This window comes from Mixophyes fleayi, chromosome 5, assembly GCF_038048845.1.
Source record: "Mixophyes fleayi isolate aMixFle1 chromosome 5, aMixFle1.hap1, whole genome shotgun sequence".
NCBI classification, from domain to species: domain Eukaryota; kingdom Metazoa; phylum Chordata; class Amphibia; order Anura; family Limnodynastidae; genus Mixophyes; species Mixophyes fleayi.
The window spans coordinates 17,107,240-17,129,042 of NC_134406.1; the positions used below are offsets into that span (position 1 = coordinate 17,107,240).

At 43.9% G+C, this 21,803-nt stretch overlaps 1 protein-coding gene across 3 annotated transcripts in view; it reads left to right on the plus strand.

Annotated features, from left to right (window-relative positions):
• The window catches only part of WASHC5 (WASH complex subunit 5), a 36,998-nt gene extending 15,195 nt beyond the window's left edge, over positions 1–21,803 (plus strand). For all 3 annotated transcript variants that reach the window (XM_075211718.1, XM_075211720.1, XM_075211719.1), the window contains exons 11-29: positions 3,052–3,181; positions 3,850–3,962; positions 4,715–4,881; positions 5,453–5,528; positions 6,044–6,154; positions 6,578–6,718; positions 8,635–8,715; positions 9,257–9,358; positions 10,576–10,755; positions 11,882–12,006; positions 13,526–13,688; positions 14,264–14,366; positions 15,489–15,568; positions 16,954–17,057; positions 18,005–18,134; positions 18,733–18,829; positions 19,655–19,808; positions 20,788–20,875; positions 21,443–21,803. In XM_075211718.1, coding sequence (XP_075067819.1) covers positions 3,052–3,181; positions 3,850–3,962; positions 4,715–4,881; positions 5,453–5,528; positions 6,044–6,154; positions 6,578–6,718; positions 8,635–8,715; positions 9,257–9,358; positions 10,576–10,755; positions 11,882–12,006; positions 13,526–13,688; positions 14,264–14,366; positions 15,489–15,568; positions 16,954–17,057; positions 18,005–18,134; positions 18,733–18,829; positions 19,655–19,808; positions 20,788–20,875; positions 21,443–21,499 — 2,202 coding nt within the window. In that variant the 3' untranslated portion in view covers positions 21,500–21,803. The remainder of the gene's footprint in view (positions 1–3,051; positions 3,182–3,849; positions 3,963–4,714; positions 4,882–5,452; positions 5,529–6,043; positions 6,155–6,577; positions 6,719–8,634; positions 8,716–9,256; positions 9,359–10,575; positions 10,756–11,881; positions 12,007–13,525; positions 13,689–14,263; positions 14,367–15,488; positions 15,569–16,953; positions 17,058–18,004; positions 18,135–18,732; positions 18,830–19,654; positions 19,809–20,787; positions 20,876–21,442) is intronic.

Consider the following 21,803-nt stretch of genomic DNA (forward strand, 5'->3'; position numbering starts at 1 on the left):
TGTAGGAGAGCGGTACCACTGTCAGGACAGATGTTCAGTGTATTACTACATGACCGTACACCGTGTGTAGGAGAGCGGTACCGCTGTCAGGACAGATGTTCAGTGTATTACTACATGACCGTACACCGTGTGTAGGAGAGCGGTACCGCTGTCAGGACAGATGTTCAGTGTATTACTACATGACTGTACACTGTGTGTAGGAGAGCGGTACCGCTGTCAGGACAGATGTTCAGTGTATTACTACATGACTGTACACCGTGTGTAGGAGAGCGGTACCGCTGTCAGGACAGATGTTCAGTGTATTACTACATGACCGTACACCGTGTGTAGGAGAGCGGTACCGCTGTCAGGACAGATGTTCAGTGTATTACTACATGACTGTACACTGTGTGTAGGAGAGCGGTACCACTGTCAGGACAGATGTTCAGTGTATTACTACATGACCGTACACCGTGTGTAGGAGAGCGGTACTGCTGTCAGGACAGATGTTCAGTGTATTACTACACGACTGTACACTGTGTGTAGGAGAGCGGTACCACTGTCAGGACAGATGTTCAGTGTATTACTACATGACCATACACCGTGTGTAGGAGAGCGGTACCGCTGTCAGGACAGATGTTCAGTGTATTACTACATGACCGTACACCGTGTGTAGGAGAGCGGTACCACTGTCAGGACAGATGTTCAGTGTATTACTACATGACTGTACACTGTGTGTAGGAGCGGTACCGCTGTCAGGACAGATGTTCAGTGTATTACTACATGACTATACACCGTGTGTAGGAGAGCGGTACCGCTGTCAGGACAGATGTTCAGTGTATTACTACATGACCGTACACCGTGTGTAGGAGAGCGGTACCACTGTCAGGACAGATGTTCAGTGTATTACTACATGACCGTACACCGTGTGTAGGAGAGCGGTACCGCTGTCAGGACAGATGTTCAGTGTATTACTACATGACCGTACACCGTGTGTAGGAGAGCGGTACCACTGTCAGGACAGATGTTCAGTGTATTACTACATGACCATACACCGTGTGTAGGAGAGCGGTACCACTGTCAGGACAGATGTTCAGTGTATTACTACATGACCGTACACCGTGTGTAGGAGAGCGGTACCGCTGTCAGGACAGATGTTCAGTGTATTACTACATGACTGTACACCGTGTGTAGGAGAGCGGTACCACTGTCAGGACAGATGTTCAGTGTATTACTACATGACTGTACACCGTGTGTAGGAGAGCGGTACCGCTGTCAGGACAGATGTTCAGTGTATTACTACATGACCGTACACCGTGTGTAGGAGAGCGGTACCGCTGTCAGGACAGATGTTCAGTGTATTACTACATGACCGTACACCGTGTGTAGGAGAGCGGTACCACTGTCAGGACAGATGTTCAGTGTATTACTACATGACCATACACCGTGTGTAGGAGAGCGGTACCACTGTCAGGACAGATGTTCAGTGTATTACTACATGACCGTACACCGTGTGTAGGAGAGCGGTACCGCTGTCAGGACAGATGTTCAGTGTATTACTACATGACTGTACACTGTGTGTAGGAGAGCGGTACCGCTGTCAGGACAGATGTTCAGTGTATTACTACATGACTGTACACCGTGTGTAGGAGAGCGCTACCACTGTCAGGACAGATGTTCAGTGTATTACTACATGACTGTACACCGTGTGTAGGAGAGCGGTACCGCTGTCAGGACAGATGTTCAGTGTATTACTACATGACTGTACACCGTGTGTAGGAGAGCGGTACCACTGTCAGGACAGATGTTCAGTGTATTACTACATGACTGTACACCGTGTGTAGGAGAGCGGTACCGCTGTCAGGGCAGATGTTCAGTGTATTACTACATGACTGTACACCGTGTGTAGGAGAGCGGTACCGCTGTCAGGACAGATGTTCAGTGTATTACTACATGACCGTACACCGTGTGTAGGAGAGCGGTACCGCTGTCAGGACAGATGATCAGTGTATTACTACATGACTGTACACCGTGTGTAGGAGAGCGGTACCGCTGTCAGGACAGATGTTCAGTGTATTACTACATGACCGTACACCGTGTGTAGGAGAGCGGTACCACTGTCAGGACAGATGTTCAGTGTATTACTACATGACCGTACACTGTGTGTAGGAGAGCGGTACCGCTGTCAGGACAGATGTTCAGTGTATTACTACATGACTGTACACTGTGTGTAGGAGAGCGGTACCACTGTCAGGACAGATGTTCAGTGTATTACTACATGACTGTACACTGTGTGTAGGAGAGCGGTACCGCTGTCAGGACAGATGTTCAGTGTATTACTACATGACTGTACACCGTGTGTAGGAGAACGGTACCGCTGTCAGGACAGATGTTCAGTGTATTACTACATGACTGTACACTGTGTGTAGGAGAGCGGTACCACTGTCAGGACAGATGTTCAGTGTATTACTACATGACTGTACACCGTGTGTAGGAGAACGGTACCGCTGTCAGGACAGATGTTCAGTGTATTACTACATGACTGTACACCGTGTGTAGGAGAGTGGTACCGCTGTCAGGACAGATGTTCAGTGTATTACTACATGACTGTACACCGTGTGTAGGAGAGCGGTACCACTGTCAGGACAGATGTTCAGTGTATTACTACATGACCATACACCTTGTGTAGGAGAGCGGTACCGCTGTCAGGACAGATGTTCAGTGTATTACTACATGACTGTACACCGTGTGTAGGAGAGTGGTACCACTGTCAGGACAGATGTTCAGTGTATTACTACATGACTGTACACCGTGTGTAGGAGAGTGGTACCGCTGTCAGGACAGATGTTCAGTGTATTACTACATGACTGTACACCGTGTGTAGGAGAGCGGTACCGCTGTCAGGACAGATGTTCAGTGTATTACTACATGACTGTACACCGTGTGTAGGAGAGCGGTACCGCTGTCGGGACAAATGTTGGACACTGATAGAAAAGAATCCCTCCATATATAGCACTAGTGATGTAATTACGTCTGGATGACACATCTTCATATTATTATTTTGATTTCCAGATGTTTAAGCAGATGCTGTCAGAAAAACAAATTAAGTGGGAGAAGTATAAGACGGAGGGCACCGAGCGGATGACGGAACTTGCAGATGTTTTTTCTGGGGTTAAACCTCTCACAAGAGTGGAGAAAAATGGTGAGACAGATTCACACGTTCTACATCCATTACGTATAACCCAATATGTCCCCTTAGATCCTGGTTTATATTTGTCATCAATATAAAACTGTCATTAAATTAGATATGCTGCACAGAATTCAGGGTTTATACAGAACTAAGTATGTCTATCATGCTACTGTTTCACTCCTCTGCAGACTATTTGCATGTTGGGGGGTGGGGTCTCTTAGTATTTACCCAAATTTCTAATTAAACAGGCAGGTGGTGACTGTCAGCCTGGAAGACTTGCTCTTGTAGAAATACACTATGGATTGATTGATGCCTACACAAGGCCACTGATTTCAAAGCGTTTCAGCTTGTTGATTCTAAACAGTCCTACAGATGTAGCAGGAGCGTCTGTATGTGTGGGAGGCAATAGTTCATTTTTCCTGGGAAGTCCATATTTGACAATTGTATTTTATTAGTGATGTCACTTCCACCTACTGAATTGATAGGCTGAATCCTTCGATCCATCACCTTGGCTGCCTCCAGACTGTAGGTAACACGTCCACTGTAATCAGAAGTAAATAAGTGTAGGCAGGGTGGTCTGCAGCCCATGGTTGAGTGTCCCTGGGCTTGGACCATTCATGACTTTTTGGTATGTAGGAGCCTAATGATCTGCTCTATTCTGATGTTATGTTCATCTGCAGAAAACCTCCAGGCCTGGTTCCGAGAGATCTCCAAACAGATAGAGTCCTTAAACTACGACGATTCCACCGCTGCCGGGAGGAAAACTGTGCAGCTCATACAGGCTCTGGAAGAGGTCAGACTCCCTTCTGTTCCTGGCTCCTATTTATATCTCTAATAACACCAGGGGGTAAATGTATGAAGCTCCGAGAACCCGGAGCTTCATACATTTACCCCCAGGTGTTGCAGGATTCCCTACAGTCCTCTTGTAGCATCTAATTATCGGTTATCGGCCCATTATAGAAGTCGTCAGACGTATACCCAAGAGTAACCTGCATTTTGTTTGCTATAAATGGACACTATTATAAAATGTGTAATATTCTTTTTATCTGTATGTAGAAGGGTGTCTCTATGGATGATCATTATGACTATTAGCCATGTAATTCTATCATCAGATGAGCTCTGCCTGATTGTATAAATACCTGGCTGAAAAGTACTGACAGAGGAAGTAAAGCCGCTGTTTGACATTATGATATTTCTGTCTATCACAGAAATAAATAAGTGCATAAATCAGTGTTTATATTTCACTAAATAAGTCCAACATGCTCTCTGCCACTTCTCTGCAGAAGGCTGGCAGATTAGGAGGGAGGAGCTTCTCAGTCACAGCAGACACAGAGTGACTGACAGATTGTTAGACTTGCTGTTGAGAACTGCACTCAAAGGATTGGTGGATACATACACAGGGACAGTGATGTCACAGTTACTAAAATGACTGCGATCTCAGCTTTTTGATGTCTAGGCAGATTCTTATGCTCTGTGCTATACAGTCAGACTCCGCTAATCTTTGGCGAACGTTCTAGATGACACCCGGTCCCTGTCTCTCTGTAGGTCCAGGAGTTCCACCAGCTGGAGAGTAACCTTCAGGTGTGTCAGTTCCTGGCCGATACTAGGAAGTTCCTGCACCAGATGATTCGCACAATTAACATCAAAGAGGAGGTTCTGATCACCATGGAGATTGTGGGAGACCTGTCCTACGCCTGGCAGCTGATTGACAGGTAACGATCCTCGTACTGGATGGCTCACTCCTGTCCCATCTCCGAACTGTTTACCATCTGCTGAACACAGTGCAGGTAATAGGTCTTGTGTAACAAAGTGTCAGAGACGCCAAATCTGTGCTGTAACCCCCTCGTGGTCTGTATAGAGTGTGTATTATATATTCTGAGCACAGTAATATAGGCCTTAGTTTAAAGGTCTAATAAACGTAACATACAAGTTGGTCCGTTAGGAAAATACACACTTTAACATCCCCAAATATACATGTCGATGTTACCATCAGACTTTGGTTGTGGTGTTTGTCTTTGCTATGTATTAAAGAGGATTTGTTTTCTGTTATTAGCTGATGGCTGCTTCTGTCATTAGGATTAGGTTTGCAGTTAAAAATATTTAATAGAAGATTTGTCTCCAGTATTTTCAGCTTCAACAAGTTCTTGAAAGTTTACTTACGTAATGTGGGGTACTAACAATAGGTTTTATTATACAGGTAAACTTTCTAGTGATCCCTTAATGTGTGAGAGAACGGTGGTGAAGGGTCCTTAGTGTAATATAATAATTGTGCTTTGTTCCCAGCTACACAGGTATCATGCAGGAGAGCATTAGAGCCAGTCCTTCCATGGTCACTAAGCTGAGAGCCACGTTTCTGAAGGTGAGCGTTTACCAAGCTGCGTGTCTTCTGTTCTATGTAAATGTGCAGTTCTATTAGAGTAACTGCTCAATACGGCACCTCCCAATGTGAGGACCCTGTGCCGGATTACACCGTACTAAAACCACCCATTGGAAGGTGTTAGAATGGCACCGTTAGAGGTGGGTAACGGTGACAAGTAACCCCACCCTCCCCCTGCTGTCAGAGGACAGGTGGTCACATGACATCAGACCGCTTGCTCCACCCTCCACAGATAATTGCATTGTTGGTTTGGAAGGAGAGTGGGTGGCGCTGATATCAGTGCAGGTACTCTACAAATCATGGTGGTCCTGGAGTTGTACCCCACACACTTCTTAGTTGGTGGAAGGGTGACTTACTTTAAAAAAATAAAATAACAAAGTAATATATTTGATCTATTATATGGATTTCTTCTGACTTCTGCTGCTTCTTGCAGCATCATTTGTAGCTGACTAAAAATGCAAGAAAAACCTTACACAATAATTTGTTTGTTCTTATAGTTGGCGTCTGCCCTTGACTTGCCCTTACTTCGTATCAACCAAGCGAACAGCCCCGATCTCCTCAGTGTATCTCAATATTACTCTGGAGAGCTGGTGTCCTACGTCAGGAAGGTAAGTTAAATATCTGCCACTATATATGTAGTTACTAAACCTCCACTATTATCAATGTGGGGACACATGGGGGACGTTTCTGAAAACGACCAATCGTACCGAGAAAAGAAGGCTGCTGTAACCCATAGCAACCACAGTCTATAGTTTTTCCAGTTCAGGTTAGATAATATAAATGACTGGTTGCTGTTGGCAACACCACCTTTTCCTATCTGTGGACGCATTTTTTTTAAATTTGACCGAATCACTTTAAATAAAATATTCAGTAGGACCTTGTGACCTCACTGAGACGAGAGACGCACTTCTTGGGTACCTGAATATGGCTTCAGCCAACAAAATGTCCGCCCCTGTCATGTGTAGATGATGGGCGTTCTGTGAGGTAATATGACCAAATATGAGCGTTTCATGATTTGTTTTTCCCACCAGGTTCTGCAGATCATTCCAGAGAGCATGTTTACTTCTCTAGCTAAAATCATCAAGCTCCAGACCCACGATATAATGGAGGTACCGACACGGCTGGACAAGGATAAACTGAGAGATTACGCTCAGCTTGGAGCGAGATATGAGGTGAGGATCAGGTCTACGCTGCAAGATGGCCAGAAAGTATATACGGTATCTATGTAGTCTCATGTATGGGATGGGGGTTGTTTATGGAGCTTTATATAGAAGACTCACCTTGGAAGATTTATAGTTGTTGGACTCCTCACCGGCTGCGGACCTCCGGCTTCACGACTATCTGTGAGAACCACAATTCCTCTTGGGGACACAGCGTTCTACAGGTAGCCGTCAGACAAGCGGTTAGACAGTCACTGAGTCTACTTTCCACCACTGGTTCATTGCATAGGTCAACCTCTGCCAACCGCTCGGGTGTCGACCTTCAGTTGGGAGGAACAACGCCTACACGGGCCGCAGAACGGCTCTTCCAGGGAACCAGCTCGTCCTCTTTGGGTGGTATATCACAGAGCGGCAGTGGATCGCGGAGCGGCCACCTGGTCGATTCCGTATACATTTTACATACTGGACGTTGCTGCCTTTGTTGAGGCCACCTTTGGTAGGAAGGTCTTCCACACGGCTGTTTGTTTTTAGACGTTCTTCCCCTTCTGTCGAGGGTGACTTTGGAAACCCAAATGCCAGTGTCTGCTCTTACACAAAAAGTAAAATGTGTACATAACATTAAATTTCTTTCTCCAAGGCTGTAGGGGGGCGTACAGACCAACTCACGCGTGTATCCCTCTGTTTTACCCTGCTCCTCTCATCTCTTTGCTGGTCTAATTGTGAACTGAAGATGGGTACAGGGGGTTATATTGAGTAAGAGGAGTCAGTGTTTTACATTGACCTGGCTCCTATCGGTGAAACATAACTCACTGTTTGTGTCCTCCTACTGGCTCAGAGAAAGGGAATTTATCATAAATACATAATTAATGTGGTCTGCAATTAGGAGAATATTTCAATATTTTTAGGCTATTTTACCCCCTTTGCTTACTTTATCAATAAATGTTACCGTTTTGTTTATTATGATGGATTTATATATGTAATTTCAGCTTAAGTATAACTTTAATTGCGGAATAAATGCAGTTTGACGCATTCAGCCCTATTCTCTTTGTTTACTTATTAATTCAAACTAACTTAAAGTAGTCCACACTATTTGATTAGTGATTATTATTAGAAATGTTGGGTTGTGATTCCTTTTATACCACTTTCATACTGCCGCCCCTGCAATATCCCAGGTTTTTGAAGCCGGGTTTTTGCAGGGTCTCGGAGCGTCCCAGCTCAGAAACGCCATTCATACTGCACCTTGGACCCGGGAATTTCCTGGGTTTACCCCATTCATACTGCACAAGTCTGTGCCCTGGCAATTTGTGGGAGTCATCACCGGAGCACTTTTCATTGGCTGAAAGCTGTAATATGGAAGAAAAAAATAAAATCTCCCTCTCCCTCTCCCTCTCCCTCTCCCTCTCCCTCTCCCTCTCCCTCTCCCTCTCCCTCTCCCTCTCCCTCTCCCTCTCCCTCTCCCTCTCCCTCTCCCTCTCTCTCTCTCTCTCTCTCCCTCTCTCTCTCCCTCTCTCTCTCCCTCTCTCTCCCTCTCTCCCCTATGCAACTATGCGAAAACACGGGTTGCACCATTCATAGTGCAGGCAACCCGGGTCCAAGTTTATAGACCCGGGATTTTTCACTTGTACCATTCATACTGCACCAAGACCCGGGTCGTTTGAACTCAACCCAAGAAAAACCCGGGATTTTGGTGCAGTATGAATGGGGTATTAGACCTATTGTGAGATACTTGGCGGTATTTGCTTTTGCATATTTTCTCTACAGCATAACTTAAGACTCTTTGCTTTAACTTTTTAAATTAAGAAACCTATCATTTGTACAAATCACAGCAGGGGCTCTCCTGAAAGCTTTTCACGGGAATATTTAATAATGACTTTGTATCTTCTGGTCGGTGTATCAGGCTCCATCTGACTGTTGTGCTGGTTCCATAGGTGGCCAGACTGACCAACGCGATTTCCATATTTACTGAGGGCATTCTGATGATGAAGACCACGCTGGTTGGAATAATCAAGGTACTAATATAAAGAGTTTGGAAGCACTGACAGTGACAACCAGACCACGGGCACTAAAATGTATCTTCAATAAATATTTTTGTACATTTTTCTTAAATATTAAAACATAGATATTTTATTTATTGATAATCGGTAAACTGGATTTATATTTTCTAGTGTTGCACAATAATTCTGTGTATCATATGCAGAGAGCGCAGTTTGTGTTCATCTTAACATTAGCCGCTATAAGTTTATGTTCCTATGGTGTGTGTGGGATGAGACATACAGCATACCTCCCAGCATGAAGGAAAGAAGATGTAAGTATTGTTCCCAGTCACTGTATGAAATGTGAAGTATATTCTCTCTATCACTCTGGCATGGATGAGGAATGTCCTTACATGGTTAGCATAGAGAACATTATTATTATCAGCGACGAGCAATATCCTTCTCAGTGGATAATACAAGAATAATGTACTGTATATAGGAATTTCTGGCCCAATAACATTTAGCCCCTGTCTGTCAGCTACCCATAGTGATTATACTGATATATAACTATTTCCAGGTGGATCCGAAGCAGCTTCTAGAAGACGGGATACGGAAGGAGCTGGTGAAACGAGTGGCGCTGGCGCTACATAAAGGTCTTATATTTAACTCTAAAGCAAAGGTACAGCCTGACATAGTGTCCTTTACGTGCTCGGCCTGGCCTTGAGCGTAAGAGTTCGTTATTTAAAGATATTTCTAATGTCTGCGGTGAAAACTTTAAATTGTCATCCCAGATTGAGTCATTATAATAGATAGATTATAATGGATAGAATAGATCAGCTGATATCCCGATATCTCGTGTACAGTGTAAGCCGAAGAGTGGAATAGTGTCTCTCTTGGGGAAAGAATGGGATTAAATAAAGTGGTTTCCAAGTAACAAATCATAATGTATAATACAGAATTATTATGACCATTTTTTGTCATTTGGAAGCATTGTTCTTATAAAGGGACAAGGTTAAATCTGAGTGGAATTCTTATGTTCATTCCATGTTCGTCCAGTTTCCCTGCTCAATACATCAATCGTCTTGTAGGTCTATTGACTTCTGAGTAAACTGGCCATTTGTGTGTGTGTGCGTTTTTATCCCTGTAGTAGGGAAATTGGATGGTAAGCCCCGCTAAGGCTGAGGTAGATTGGATTGTAAGCCCCGCTGAGGCTGGGGTAAATTGGATGGTAAGTCCCCCTGAGGCTGGGGTAAATTGGATGGTAAGCCCCCCTGAGGCTGGGGTAGATTGGATGGTAAGCCCCGCTGAGGCTGGGGTAGATTGGATGGTAAGCCCCGCTGAGGCTGGGGTAGATTGGATGGTAAGCCCCGCTGAGGATGGGGAAGATTGGATGGTAAGCCCCGCTGAGGATGGGGAAGATTGGATGGTAAGCCCCCCTGAGGCTGGGGTAGATTGGATGGTAAGCCCCCCTGAGGCTGGGGTAGATTGGATGGTAAGCCCCACTGAGGATGGGGAAGATTGGATGGTAAGCCCCGCTGAGGATGGGGAAGATTGGATGGTAAGCCCCGCTGAGGCTGGGGTAGATTGGATGGTAAGCCCCGCTGAGGCTGGGGTAGATTGGATGGTAAGCCCCCCTGAGGCTGGGGTAGATTGGATGGTAAGCCCCCCTGAGGCTGGGGTAGATTGGATGGTAAGCCCCCCTGAGGCTGGGGTAGATTGGATGGTAAGCCCCCCTGAGGCTGGGGTAGATTGGATGGTAAGCCCCGCTGAGGATGGGGAAGATTGGATGGTAAGCCCCGCTGAGGCTGGGGTAGATGTCCTGTAATTAAATGATCTGATTGTACAGCACTGTGGTATATGAGGAGATAATGATGTTTCATTGTTCTGTCATTTTAGCCCAGCGAGCTGCTGCCAAAGTTAAAGGAAATGGCAGCTACAATGGATGGGTTTCACCGCTCGTTTGAGTACATCCAGGATTATGTCAGCATTTATGGCCTGAAGATATGGCAAGAAGAAGTGTCTCGTATTGTAAATTACAACGTGGAACAAGAATGCAATAACTTCCTACGGACGAAGGTACGTCGCTCCCCCGCAGATAGTGTAATATTCTGTGTGAGATACACCGTTATTGGTGTCCCCAGCTGTTTCCTGTGACCACTGTCACTGTCATATGGAATTCTGCAGCCCTTGAAGATGGGAATTAGTTTACACCTCAGTAATCCGATCTATTTTCATTGTTCTCATTGCGTCATTTTATCCTGGAGTTAATTTCTAATTTCTCTTTTGGTAACCTATTGAAGTAGATAGTCTTGTGTTTTACATCTAATGTCTAGGGAAAACCAGACAAATCATATACTTTTTCCATAGTTTGTCAACATTGAAATGTTTTTGTCTAGTTCTCTTGATTCTATTTGGAAAGATTGATGTCTGAGCTCACCCCTCCCTGCTCAGTGTGAAGGATGTGGGGTTTTTGTTGTTGTTTTTTTTTTTTGTTTTATTAAATCATTTTGCAACTTTACGCATTATGCCTAACCCTTAGTGCTGAAGAAATGCTTATTTTCTATGTGTTCTTTTGTCAATACCCGGTCTTGTTTTATTATTGTGTTTGTTACCAGTAGGAAAAAGGCTGTATAGTACGCTAGCTCTATAAAAATCAATGTTAATAAGTAAACTATTAGGCCCAGTGGCGGATCCAGGGAGGGGGGCGATCGGGGCACACTGTGCAGGTCCGTTCAGCAGTGACAGTGTGCTGCCCGGCTGCTCTGATTGTGTTTTAAACACAATCAGAGTAGCGGGGCAGCACACTGTCACTGCCGAGCGGACCTGTGCAGCCGCCGGCAGCCTTAGAAGTCTGAAAGGGGGCGGGGCCTAAATCGCCCCCCCTACATCGCCCCGGGTATAGCAATTTCCTAGACCTGCCCCTGATTAGGCCTCATACATATAGGCGCTTTTAAGGGATCTGATGTGCATTTTGCTGAGTTGCTTTCAAACGCGCAATTAATGCCTAGAAATTAAGGACTTGTTAATCCCTTTGGTGCATGCTCCCTCTTTGTACATACAGGCATCCCACCGGTAACGCACATTTTTCACACTGTTTAACCCTGCAGCATAATATTGTGTATTACATTACGCTTAGAACAGTTTCACTGCCAAGTGAGTTCTCTTTATCCACCTAACTTCCATTGCTTCACGTTACCAACAGATTCAAGATTGGCAAAGCATGTACCAGTCCACTCACATCCCCATCCCGAAGTTCCCTCCTGTGGATGAGTCTGTGACGTTTATTGGGCGACTATGTCGTGAGATCCTGCGGATAACTGATCCAAAGTAAGTCATCTAGAGCACACATTGCAGGATACAGTTACCTCTAGCGCCAAAATGTTGCCCTCCCTTGACAGCAGGAGGTCGATTTGAGTGAGTCAAGTGGGGGCTGCACAAATTCAGAAACTGTTTCAGATACATTCCGTATATAGGGCCAGTCGCGTTACCCTAGTCATGCACAATGTAATGTATTTGAGTGTTATATACACAAGAACGAATAATGTATTCACAGTTTAGAAATCACATTCTCTATATAAATTGTAATGAAATACAAACACCCCTCCCCCATACATTCCTCGTTTAACACTGTATAAATGCAGCAAGAAGATTCCTTCCTGCATTAGTCCAAATGGAAATGACAAGTAAGAAATCTGAATAGATGGCTGCACTTTGGCTTAATATAGCCACAACGCTAATGAATGAAGCTGGAGGGGCCAATCCGAAGCGGCTAAATAGAGCTAAAAATAATCGTCATCATCATCATCGCAAGGCCTCAAGTATCTGCAGAAAATACTGATGCATTTTGTTACAGATGTGCAGTATGGAAATATGAATATATACATTTCACAAATGGACTTCCGTCAAACTTTAAATGAGGCCCATAGTATTATTTTAGCAGTAGTCATCGCAATTTTGATTAATGCACTTGGCTATATGTTTTATCAGTTTGAAATTGTTTTCTTAAGTACACACTCCAGGGTTTTATGAAATCTGAACTCATTTGTTCTATATAGTTCTTTTGACTTATAGAAACTTGATATACTGAATCTGCTTCAACACCACTACAGCTGTGCAATACACAGACAATTTCTGTCTATTAGTGCCAGGTAAAATGCGTTGTGCGCATGCTTAGTGGGCGCATCTATCACTGTGCTAAACGTGGTTCTCAGGACCCAGTGATACAACTGAAAACACCCAGAAAATATTAACTGCTAAGTAATACAGGACCCACAATATATGAGAGAGAACAGTTTTAATGATAGTGACCGCATCCAATTGCATTTCAACAGTTTGATTTAATTTTCAAAATAATTAGATGGCCTCTAAACTGGGAGAGAATGGGGCTCCAGAGACCAGTATCACATGTCTGCTATAGAGATTTACTTGGAAACATTTGTGTTTATATACAGTGTGGATGGCCTTATCTGTGTGGAGTTTGTATGTTCTCCCCGTGTTTGCGTGGGTTTCCTCCGGGTGCTTCGGTTTCCTCCCACACTCTAAAAACATACTGGTAGGTTAATTGGCTGCTATCAGAATTGACCCTAGTCTCTGTGTGTGTGTGTGTGTGTGTGTGTGTGTGTGTGTGTGTGTGTGTGTGTGTGTTAGGGAATTTAGACTGTAAGCTCCAATGGTGCAGGGACTGATGTGAATGAGTTCTCTGTACAGCGCTGCGAAAACAGTGGCGCTATATAAATTAATGATGATGATGATCTGTGAATGGAGTGAATGCAACAGGTGAAATAGAGCGTATACCCGTGTTTGTAACGTTCCATCACGTGTATTTTGTCATCTCTGTACATTGCAGGGTGACATGTTACATAGATCAGATGAACACTTGGTACGACATGAGAACCCGCCAAGAAGTGACTAACAGCCATCTCTTCTCTGAGATCCAGGACTCTCTAGGGACATTCGGCCTAAACGGTCTGGATAGGTTACTGTGCTTCATGACTGTGAAAGAGCTGCAGGTAATACGAGTTCTAGAGCTTCTTGGTGTTTTCTAGAGCCTCTTAAAGGTGCATAGCGAGCTGTTTAACCCATAGTCATTAAGTGAAAAGCGATGTAAGTGTGAGGGTCCCGCACTGCCGGGCATGGTTGGATTAGCATCCAGGGGAGATGCAGATGGCCAGGCTTGCTTGGTGGGGCTAGTTATTTTCAGTATTGTGCTGTAAAGACCAAGGATAAGTGTAAAATTTAACCTGCAATAATAATGTGTGAGAGGCTATCGGGATGGCAGACAGGGCATAGAGCCAGAGATCACTGGAACAGCAATATATACGGAGGTATACACTTTAGGAAAGGGATTTAGAACTAAAAACACCCACAAAAATAGGAGGGAGACAAAGACAGAACATTTTAAGCTCATACAGCAGATTAATAACCATACACTTAATACCCTAAAAAGCATCTAGTGAGACTAGTTTATCACATTCTGAATATGTCTTATTGTCCATTTATAACTATCCTGCTTTAACCAGTCCTCTATCCATGTACACGTCCACCAGATCTAGATCTCTCTGATGGTAATTTTGTATTTATCTAGAACTTCCTCAGGTTTTATCAGAGGACGATTCTGAAGGATAAAACTGCTCAGGACACACTGAGAGCTTTGCAGAAAGTCGTCAGTCCATTAAAGGGGATTATAGGTAAGTGATTGTGTTATGGTGATAGGAATAGTTTTGTATTTAGTGCATTTCTCTTGATTCTATCAAGAGAGTTTGGAAAGATAGATGTCTGAGCTCATCCCTCCCGGCTCAATGTGAACGATGTCTGTTTTTTTCGTTATATTAAATCATTTTGCAACTTTACGCATAATGCCTAACCTTTAGTGCTGAAGACATGCTTATTTTCTATGTGTTCTTTTGTCAAATACCCAGTCTTGTTTTATTATTGTGTTTGTTCCCAATAGGAAAAACACTGTATAGTAAGCTAGCTCTATGAAAATCAATGTTAATAAATAAACTATTAGGCCTCATACATATAGGTGCATAAACTTAATGTACTTGTCAATAAAATCCTTTGACACTTATGAGATACTTGTAATATTACTTCAGTGTACCATAGCAACCTCTGACAAAAAAGTCTAAAAACACTGAAGCAACAAACGTTGTGAAAACCAATACTTGTGTCATTCTCAAATCTTTTGGCCATGACTGTACATTTGGGGGTAAATGTATGATCCTCCGGAAATCGGCGACTTTGCAGCTAAAATTTAAAGCGGCGATGGCTTGTAAAGGCAAGTTTGCCTTTACAAGCCATCGCCGCTGTAAAGTTCCCCCTCTTGTAGGTGGAGTTAGTCTATCTCCTTATGACGTCAGAGAAACAGATTTATCAGCAACTAAAAAAAAAAAAATCCCATGTTGTCTGTCCATTCTTATACCCTGAGCTTGGCGAAACAGTCTGTCCCCCTTAACACTGCAGCTGTATTATGTCTCATGAGCTGATCGCATTGTGTTGAGCTCGGAGAGTCTGCGGAAAACCCCTTGACTGAATGGAAGAAGAATTATGGAGACCTGACTGCTGTGAAAGGCTTTTGTAGAGCCCCGGAGGAGCTGCACGCACTGATTTCAAATCTATAAAACGTTAACTTGTTGAAGATAAATCACATTATATTTAGCAGATTCATAAAGCTTAGCCGGTCTGGGAGCCAAAAGACACTTTTCAAACATTGTAAATGAATATGAATGATGTCAAATGACAGAACAGAAGGTTTTTTTATTTAGGATTCAGTATGAAAATCAATGCCATTGTCTAATGTTTCTCTGCAGCCAATTCTGCCAAAATATATTCTTCTGCCTGCACCAAAACCCAGAAGATCTGGGCTCCGTACCTGGATGCCATAATGAAGGTGAGTGAGTCTGTCGTTTATACGAGTTCATGCCTCTTAAATGGCGTCACTTCCAGCAGCTGGAGTACCACCAGTTCTCTCAGCATTGTTGTCTGGCTCTCTGTTATCAGTCTGCCCAAGCTAAGCATGGTGGCACAGTGATTGGCATTGCTGCCCGCAGGACTGGGGCCTCGAGTTTCATGGCGACCAGGTGCAGGGCCGGATCTAGACTTTATGTTTAGGGGGGGCGATTTTGCATAATCACGCCCCTCCTTTGCTCTAATTGGCTGGCCCCGCGTTAAACCCCGCCTTCCGCCCACGATTGGCCCCGCCACCTCCCGTTGTGATCGCCGGCTGGGACCACTCTGATTGGCTGGCCCACATTTAGCCCCGCTCACGCTTAGCCCTGCCCCTCCCGTTTTGATCGGCGGCTGGGACCTAGCTTTTTGCTGCTAGGGGGGGGCGAATGCCCCGATCGCCCCCCCCCCTGGATCCGCCACTGACCAGGTGCTATATGTGTATTTGTGTTCTCCACGTGTTCATTTGGGTTTGCTCCAGATGTTCCAGCTTCCTCCCACTGTCCAAAAATATACTTTCAGATTGGGTTTTGACATGAGTGGTGTGTGTGTCTGTGTGCGTGTGTCTGTGTGCGTGTGTCTGTGTGCGTGTGTCTGTGTGCGTGTGTCTGTGTGCGTGTGTCTGCGTGCGTGTGTCTGCGTGCGTGTGTCTGCGTGCGTGTGTCTGCGTGCGTGTGTCTGTGTGTGTGTCTGATTAGATTGTAAACTCTCAATAAAGTTCTCTTATTGTACAGAATATATTAGTGCTTTAAATAAATAAATCATATTAATAAATGATCTGGGAATATGGGGTATTTCATTTTTCTGTGGGAAAGAAATTAATTTTATTCTTTAATGCATCCAACGCATGCTGGAATTTAAAGTAAATGTCATAGCAGTCATCAGAGGGTATAGTTACTAAACTGCGGATTTGAAAAAGTGGAGATGTTGCCTATAGCAACCAATCAGATTCTAGCTGTGATTTTGTTGAATGTACTAAATAAATGATAACTAGAATCTGATTGGTTGCTATAGGCAATATCTCCACATTTTCAAACCCGCCGCTTAGTATATCTAGCTCTAAATCTGTGTCAGCAGATTTGTGACTAACCCTCTATATCAGGCCTGTCCAACCTGCGGCCCTCCAGGTGTTGTGAAACTACAAGCCCCAGCATGCTTTTCCGGTAGACAACCAGTTGATAGCTGGAAGGGCATGCTGGTACTTGTAGTTGTAGTTTCACAACACCTGGAGGGCCGCAGGTTGGACAGGCCTGCTATATATGGTGATTACAGCGATACTAGTTGTCTCTCATGATCCGGGCAGATTTCACCGTTGTTCTGTTGTTGCAGGTTGGACAGATGCAGATTCTCAGGCAGCAGATTGCAAATGAACTAAATTACTCCTGTAAATTTGACTCCAAACACCTGGCAGCGGCTCTGGGTAACTTCAACGAGTAAGAGAAATAGATTCTAACGTTATACAATGATGTATTTTCCAGTTTATGGCTGTTTCTTTTTATGCCATCACAACCTGAAAGAATTGAGAATAGAAACTGCAGGTAAAATATTTGGAAATCTTGGCAGATTTCAAGTGAAATACAAAGTATGATTCACGTCTCCCTGAGAGCCCACGTGTAACACTTGGATCAGTAAACACGGGCGGGTCCATTGCAGTTTAGCAGCACATAATGGTTTTCCATGAACCAAGTCCTTCAGAGACGTCTCTTCTCAAAAATCTGTTCACTGACACTATCGAATGTTTGTTTTATTAGTATGGTTCTTGCAATAAAGAAGCCATTCACCACAAGATCTACAAAGTCGGAGCTAGTTTGTACCTCCATGACCAGCTGGAATAACTTTATAAGTTCTTGTAAGATTAGTCTACCTCCAGATAGATGTTAGAGGGGTGCATGAGCCCAGGCACATTACACCCAATACTTGTGATGCAGCCACTCGTATGCAGCCAATCAGTTCCCTAGCAATCCGTGACATCACTGAGGCACAGAGACAGGAGTCAAATTCTGCAAGATCATTTGCATAAATGTTGGTTACGACCGCGTAATGACGGCCACATGACTCCTCTATTCTCTGACATGACCACACCGCCCACTGTGTTCTAGTTCACAAAGGGGAAATAATGTGGGTATGTTTTGTGTTTAGCAGCCAGTATAACTTTGTTTATTTTATATTTTATCAAGTATCTGTCACTAGAGGGTCTTCCCTGAAGATCCAGTGCTGGAGAGCGGCACAGGAGTGTCCTTCGGGCTATTTCTTGATCACCTTGATCATGTGACACAGGGGAGCGATCAGACAACAGAAGCATTAATGTGTCATTGCTGGATCCACCTCTAGGGGGAGAAACTGAGTAATTGATTGTTGCTTTTTCTTGTGTCCATTCTAGCGCCATTTTATCTGACATACAAGCTCATTACACGGACCCGACTCTACCGTGCCCCAAAGAGGACAACACCCTCCTGTATGAAATCACTGCCTACCTGGAAGCTGCGGGGACACACAACCCTCTGAATAAAGTAACACTGGCCAAATTACTTCCTACATGTTCTCATTCCATGTAAATTAGCTCGCCGTCTGTTGTAGAACTACAAGTACATGCATGCTCTGCCAGGCAGAGGCTAGCAATGCATGCTGAGACTTTTAGTTCCACAACAGCTGTAGAGCCACAGGTTTGGTTGAAACCAACCTAGGAGGAAATAGAAGTTCTTGTTGGTTCTGCTGAGGCTTGTAGTTCCACAGCAATGAGAGCCACAGGTTGTCCAAGACTGACCTTGAGGAACACAGTACTGTAGTACTGACTCGTCTATCGCTGCACTGCGGCTTCTCTGTACTGCATTGTGCCTGGGGAACGTGTCTGTGCTAGAGCCAGATCCCACCACTGATATTGTTCAGGAGAAACAGAGAAAGACGGCGTTAATGTCAGCCACGTATTTCATCCCTTGGCCTGTCTAGACATAGAGATCTGTGGATCTCAGTGCCACTGATATATAACCATCTCAGATGGATGAACTGCAATACTGTAATATCATGAAAACATCTCTAACTAAACAGCAAAAATCTGCTTTTCATTTATGTGATAATTGTCTGTTTTGTTTTTTGTTTTGTTTTTTTCAGATATATATCACGACGAAACAGCTGTCCTTCTTCCCCATTGTCAACTTCTTGTTTCTGATTGCTCAGTTACCCAAGCTGCAATATAACAAGAACCTAGGTACTGTACTGTAATAACACCTACAGGCTACGAGCTAGATTAGGGCACTGTGCGCCGCCTCTTTGCCCACTGGCTGCTATTCTCTGATTCTCCCGATCCAGCCATATTTGTGTTAGTTTCAGACCACGCCCCCTGTGACTAGGCCACGCCTTAATGCAGATTTACTTAGAAGCAGTGACGGAACTAGCGCTGTTGCAAGAGGTGTGGTAGCTATGTGTCCTGGAGGTGCGTGGGGCCCGGTGTTACCAATTCATCTACTGCTGAGGGCCCCACAATGCACTTCTCTATTTCACTTGTTAAATCAATTTTCAAAGTGGAAACTTAGTAGTGGCATTATGGAAAATGTAAGTGAATGGAATTTTATAATTTTACAATGAAGACAGTAGAATGAGTGGCTGTATGAAATACCCCATATACACCCCACTTCCACCATTATTAAATATATTTAAACTCTCATAAATATATATGTTTTGTCCAGTGCTTTGCCTGTTAGGGGTTAAATATAAATTCATTATATGTCTGTTCGCCCTCTCTCTCTCGTCTCTGGTCTCTCTCTCGTCTCTGGTCTCTCTCTCGTCTCTGGTCTCTCTCTCGTCTCTGGTCTCTCTCTCGTCTCTGGTCTCTCTCTCTCTCTGGTCTCTATCTCTCTCTCTCTGGTCTCTACCTCTCTCTCTCTGGTCTCTCTCTCTCTCTCGTCTCTCTCTCTCTCTCGTCTCTGGTCTCTCTCTCTCTCTCTCGTCTCTCTCTCTCTCTGGTCTCTCTCTCTCTCTCTCTCTCTCACATGAAAAATGAATAATCCTTGAGGTCCGTGTCTGTCACCGCCAGGTATGACTTGCCGGAAGCCAACAGACGCCATTGACTGGCCGCCTCTAGTTCTGGGTCTTCTCACGTTGCTGAAGCAGTTTCACTTCCGCTACACACAGCAGTTTCTGGCCCTTATCGGTCAGTTTATTCGCTCTTCAATGGAGCAGAGCACAAGGTGAGACAACGAAGCCTATTATGTCCATCAGTCAGTGAGAGACGTATTCTACATCAAAGATCTACTCCCCTCCATGGAACAATGCGAGACTGACTGACCCTGCTCCCTGTTACCTCCAGTCAGCCTGTATCACTGTCACTTACACACTGAGGCACAAGGAGTTATCACTGCTTCCTAGTGAATGGACAGACGGCCCCCACTGTGTGTAGCGACTGATAAACTTGAAAGTTTTATTTAATAGACTATGTAACGAGTAGTGATAAAATTGATTTTATTTTTAATTTAAACCATCTACTTACTTTAGTGCATTCAGTGGGGGCTAAATGACAAATAATTATATTATATGGTTTTGTAAATATTTTTTCCTGTACAATATAAAGTATAGCACTTTTCTAAAATAGTTATGCTGAAAAGATTTTTAATTATGTGTATAAGGTAATTACTAGATGTATTCTGTAAAAAGCCAGAAATTGTCCTTTTCAGTCCACTTGGTAAACAAGATGCAGAAAATGTGATCATAGCCTTTAATGAGCTGTTAGCCAAGTGTAGTAGGATGAGAGATCCACTAACCCAAAAACACAGGTTGATCAAAGCAAATTGTCATATATTTGGAAAAGTTCTCATACATTCAAATTGTTGGACACTTTTCACCTTGGTGAGTTCAAATTATTCTCTGGTGTAATCTGTTCTGAGAGATTCTAAACTGTCTCCCGCAGTGTTACTAAGTGTCACTGTCCGATCTAGAGAACTCACTTCTAGCAGCTGTAATATAATGATATAACCTCACCCATTTGCATTTATATTAGTGAATATTACCAGTGTCTGTTTTATGTAAATCAAGCTGTATATGTGCATGAACACATTATTAAAGAGAGATGAAAGCTAAGAGGTTTATTGTATATAAAACATACGTTTCTTCACTGGTGGATTACACCGGCCGCACGATCTTGTCACTTATGTATTGGATTTTTGGTTACAGCCAGAAGATCCCGGAGATGCCGGCAGATGTGGTGGGTGCACTTATGTTCCTCGAGGATTATGTTCATTTTGCCAAGCTGCCTAGAAGGGTAAGATGTGCTTGTCTCAATACACTGTATAAATGTGTATATGTTATGTGTTTTATTATGTGTTTGTCCCCTTATTCATGGATCTATCATGTGCGCACAGCGGTGAAAGCTATTTTATGGGCTTTACAAATATCCAGAGAGTGGGGCCTGGTGAGAAAGGACCAGTGAGCTCACTATGGAACGAGGCACTTTATGAATTGATGGGGGGGACGTTGGTACAACCCACAACATGACTCCCTCCACTGTGTACAGACTACGTTAAATGCAATCATCCCTCTCGTTCCTACTGGTAATTGTAGCACTTATCCCGGAGACCGTTGTGAGGAAGTTCTAGGAAATCTTTACCAGCCTTTCCCACCGCTAGATGGAGAGCCGTAGGTTAATACGACTGTGTTGTAAGCAAGACTGGAAGTAGTAGAAGGTTGAGATCATCGTTTATTATTAGACGTGCTTTAGATTAACCACATGATTAAACAGGTGCTTACTTACCGATTTCGGTACTGATGTGTTATGGGATAGTCATCTCTTGGCCATTTTCCTTTAAATTTGTCTACTTTTGTTTTCCAGGTGGTTGAAGCTCATGTGCCCAATTTCATTTTTGATGAGTTTAGGACAATACTTTGATTGGACAGGTCGGCAGCAGTCTATGACTGAGAGGAGCTGGTAAATTATTCTATGGAACCGCAGCTATGCAGCAGTCCGGATGTGTTCCCGTCTCAAGTTTTACTAACGCCAGTAACTATCGCTCAGAGCTGGTAATCCAGTGAAGCGGTCTGAGCAATTGTTGTAGAAAACACACTTATTCCAGAGAAGAACATATGTTCCATAGCACTTCGATATGTGGGAAATAAACTGTACATTACATGTTGCCATTTGAGGTAACACATGCACCTGATGCAGTATTCTTAATAAAATAACCTAAATTCCA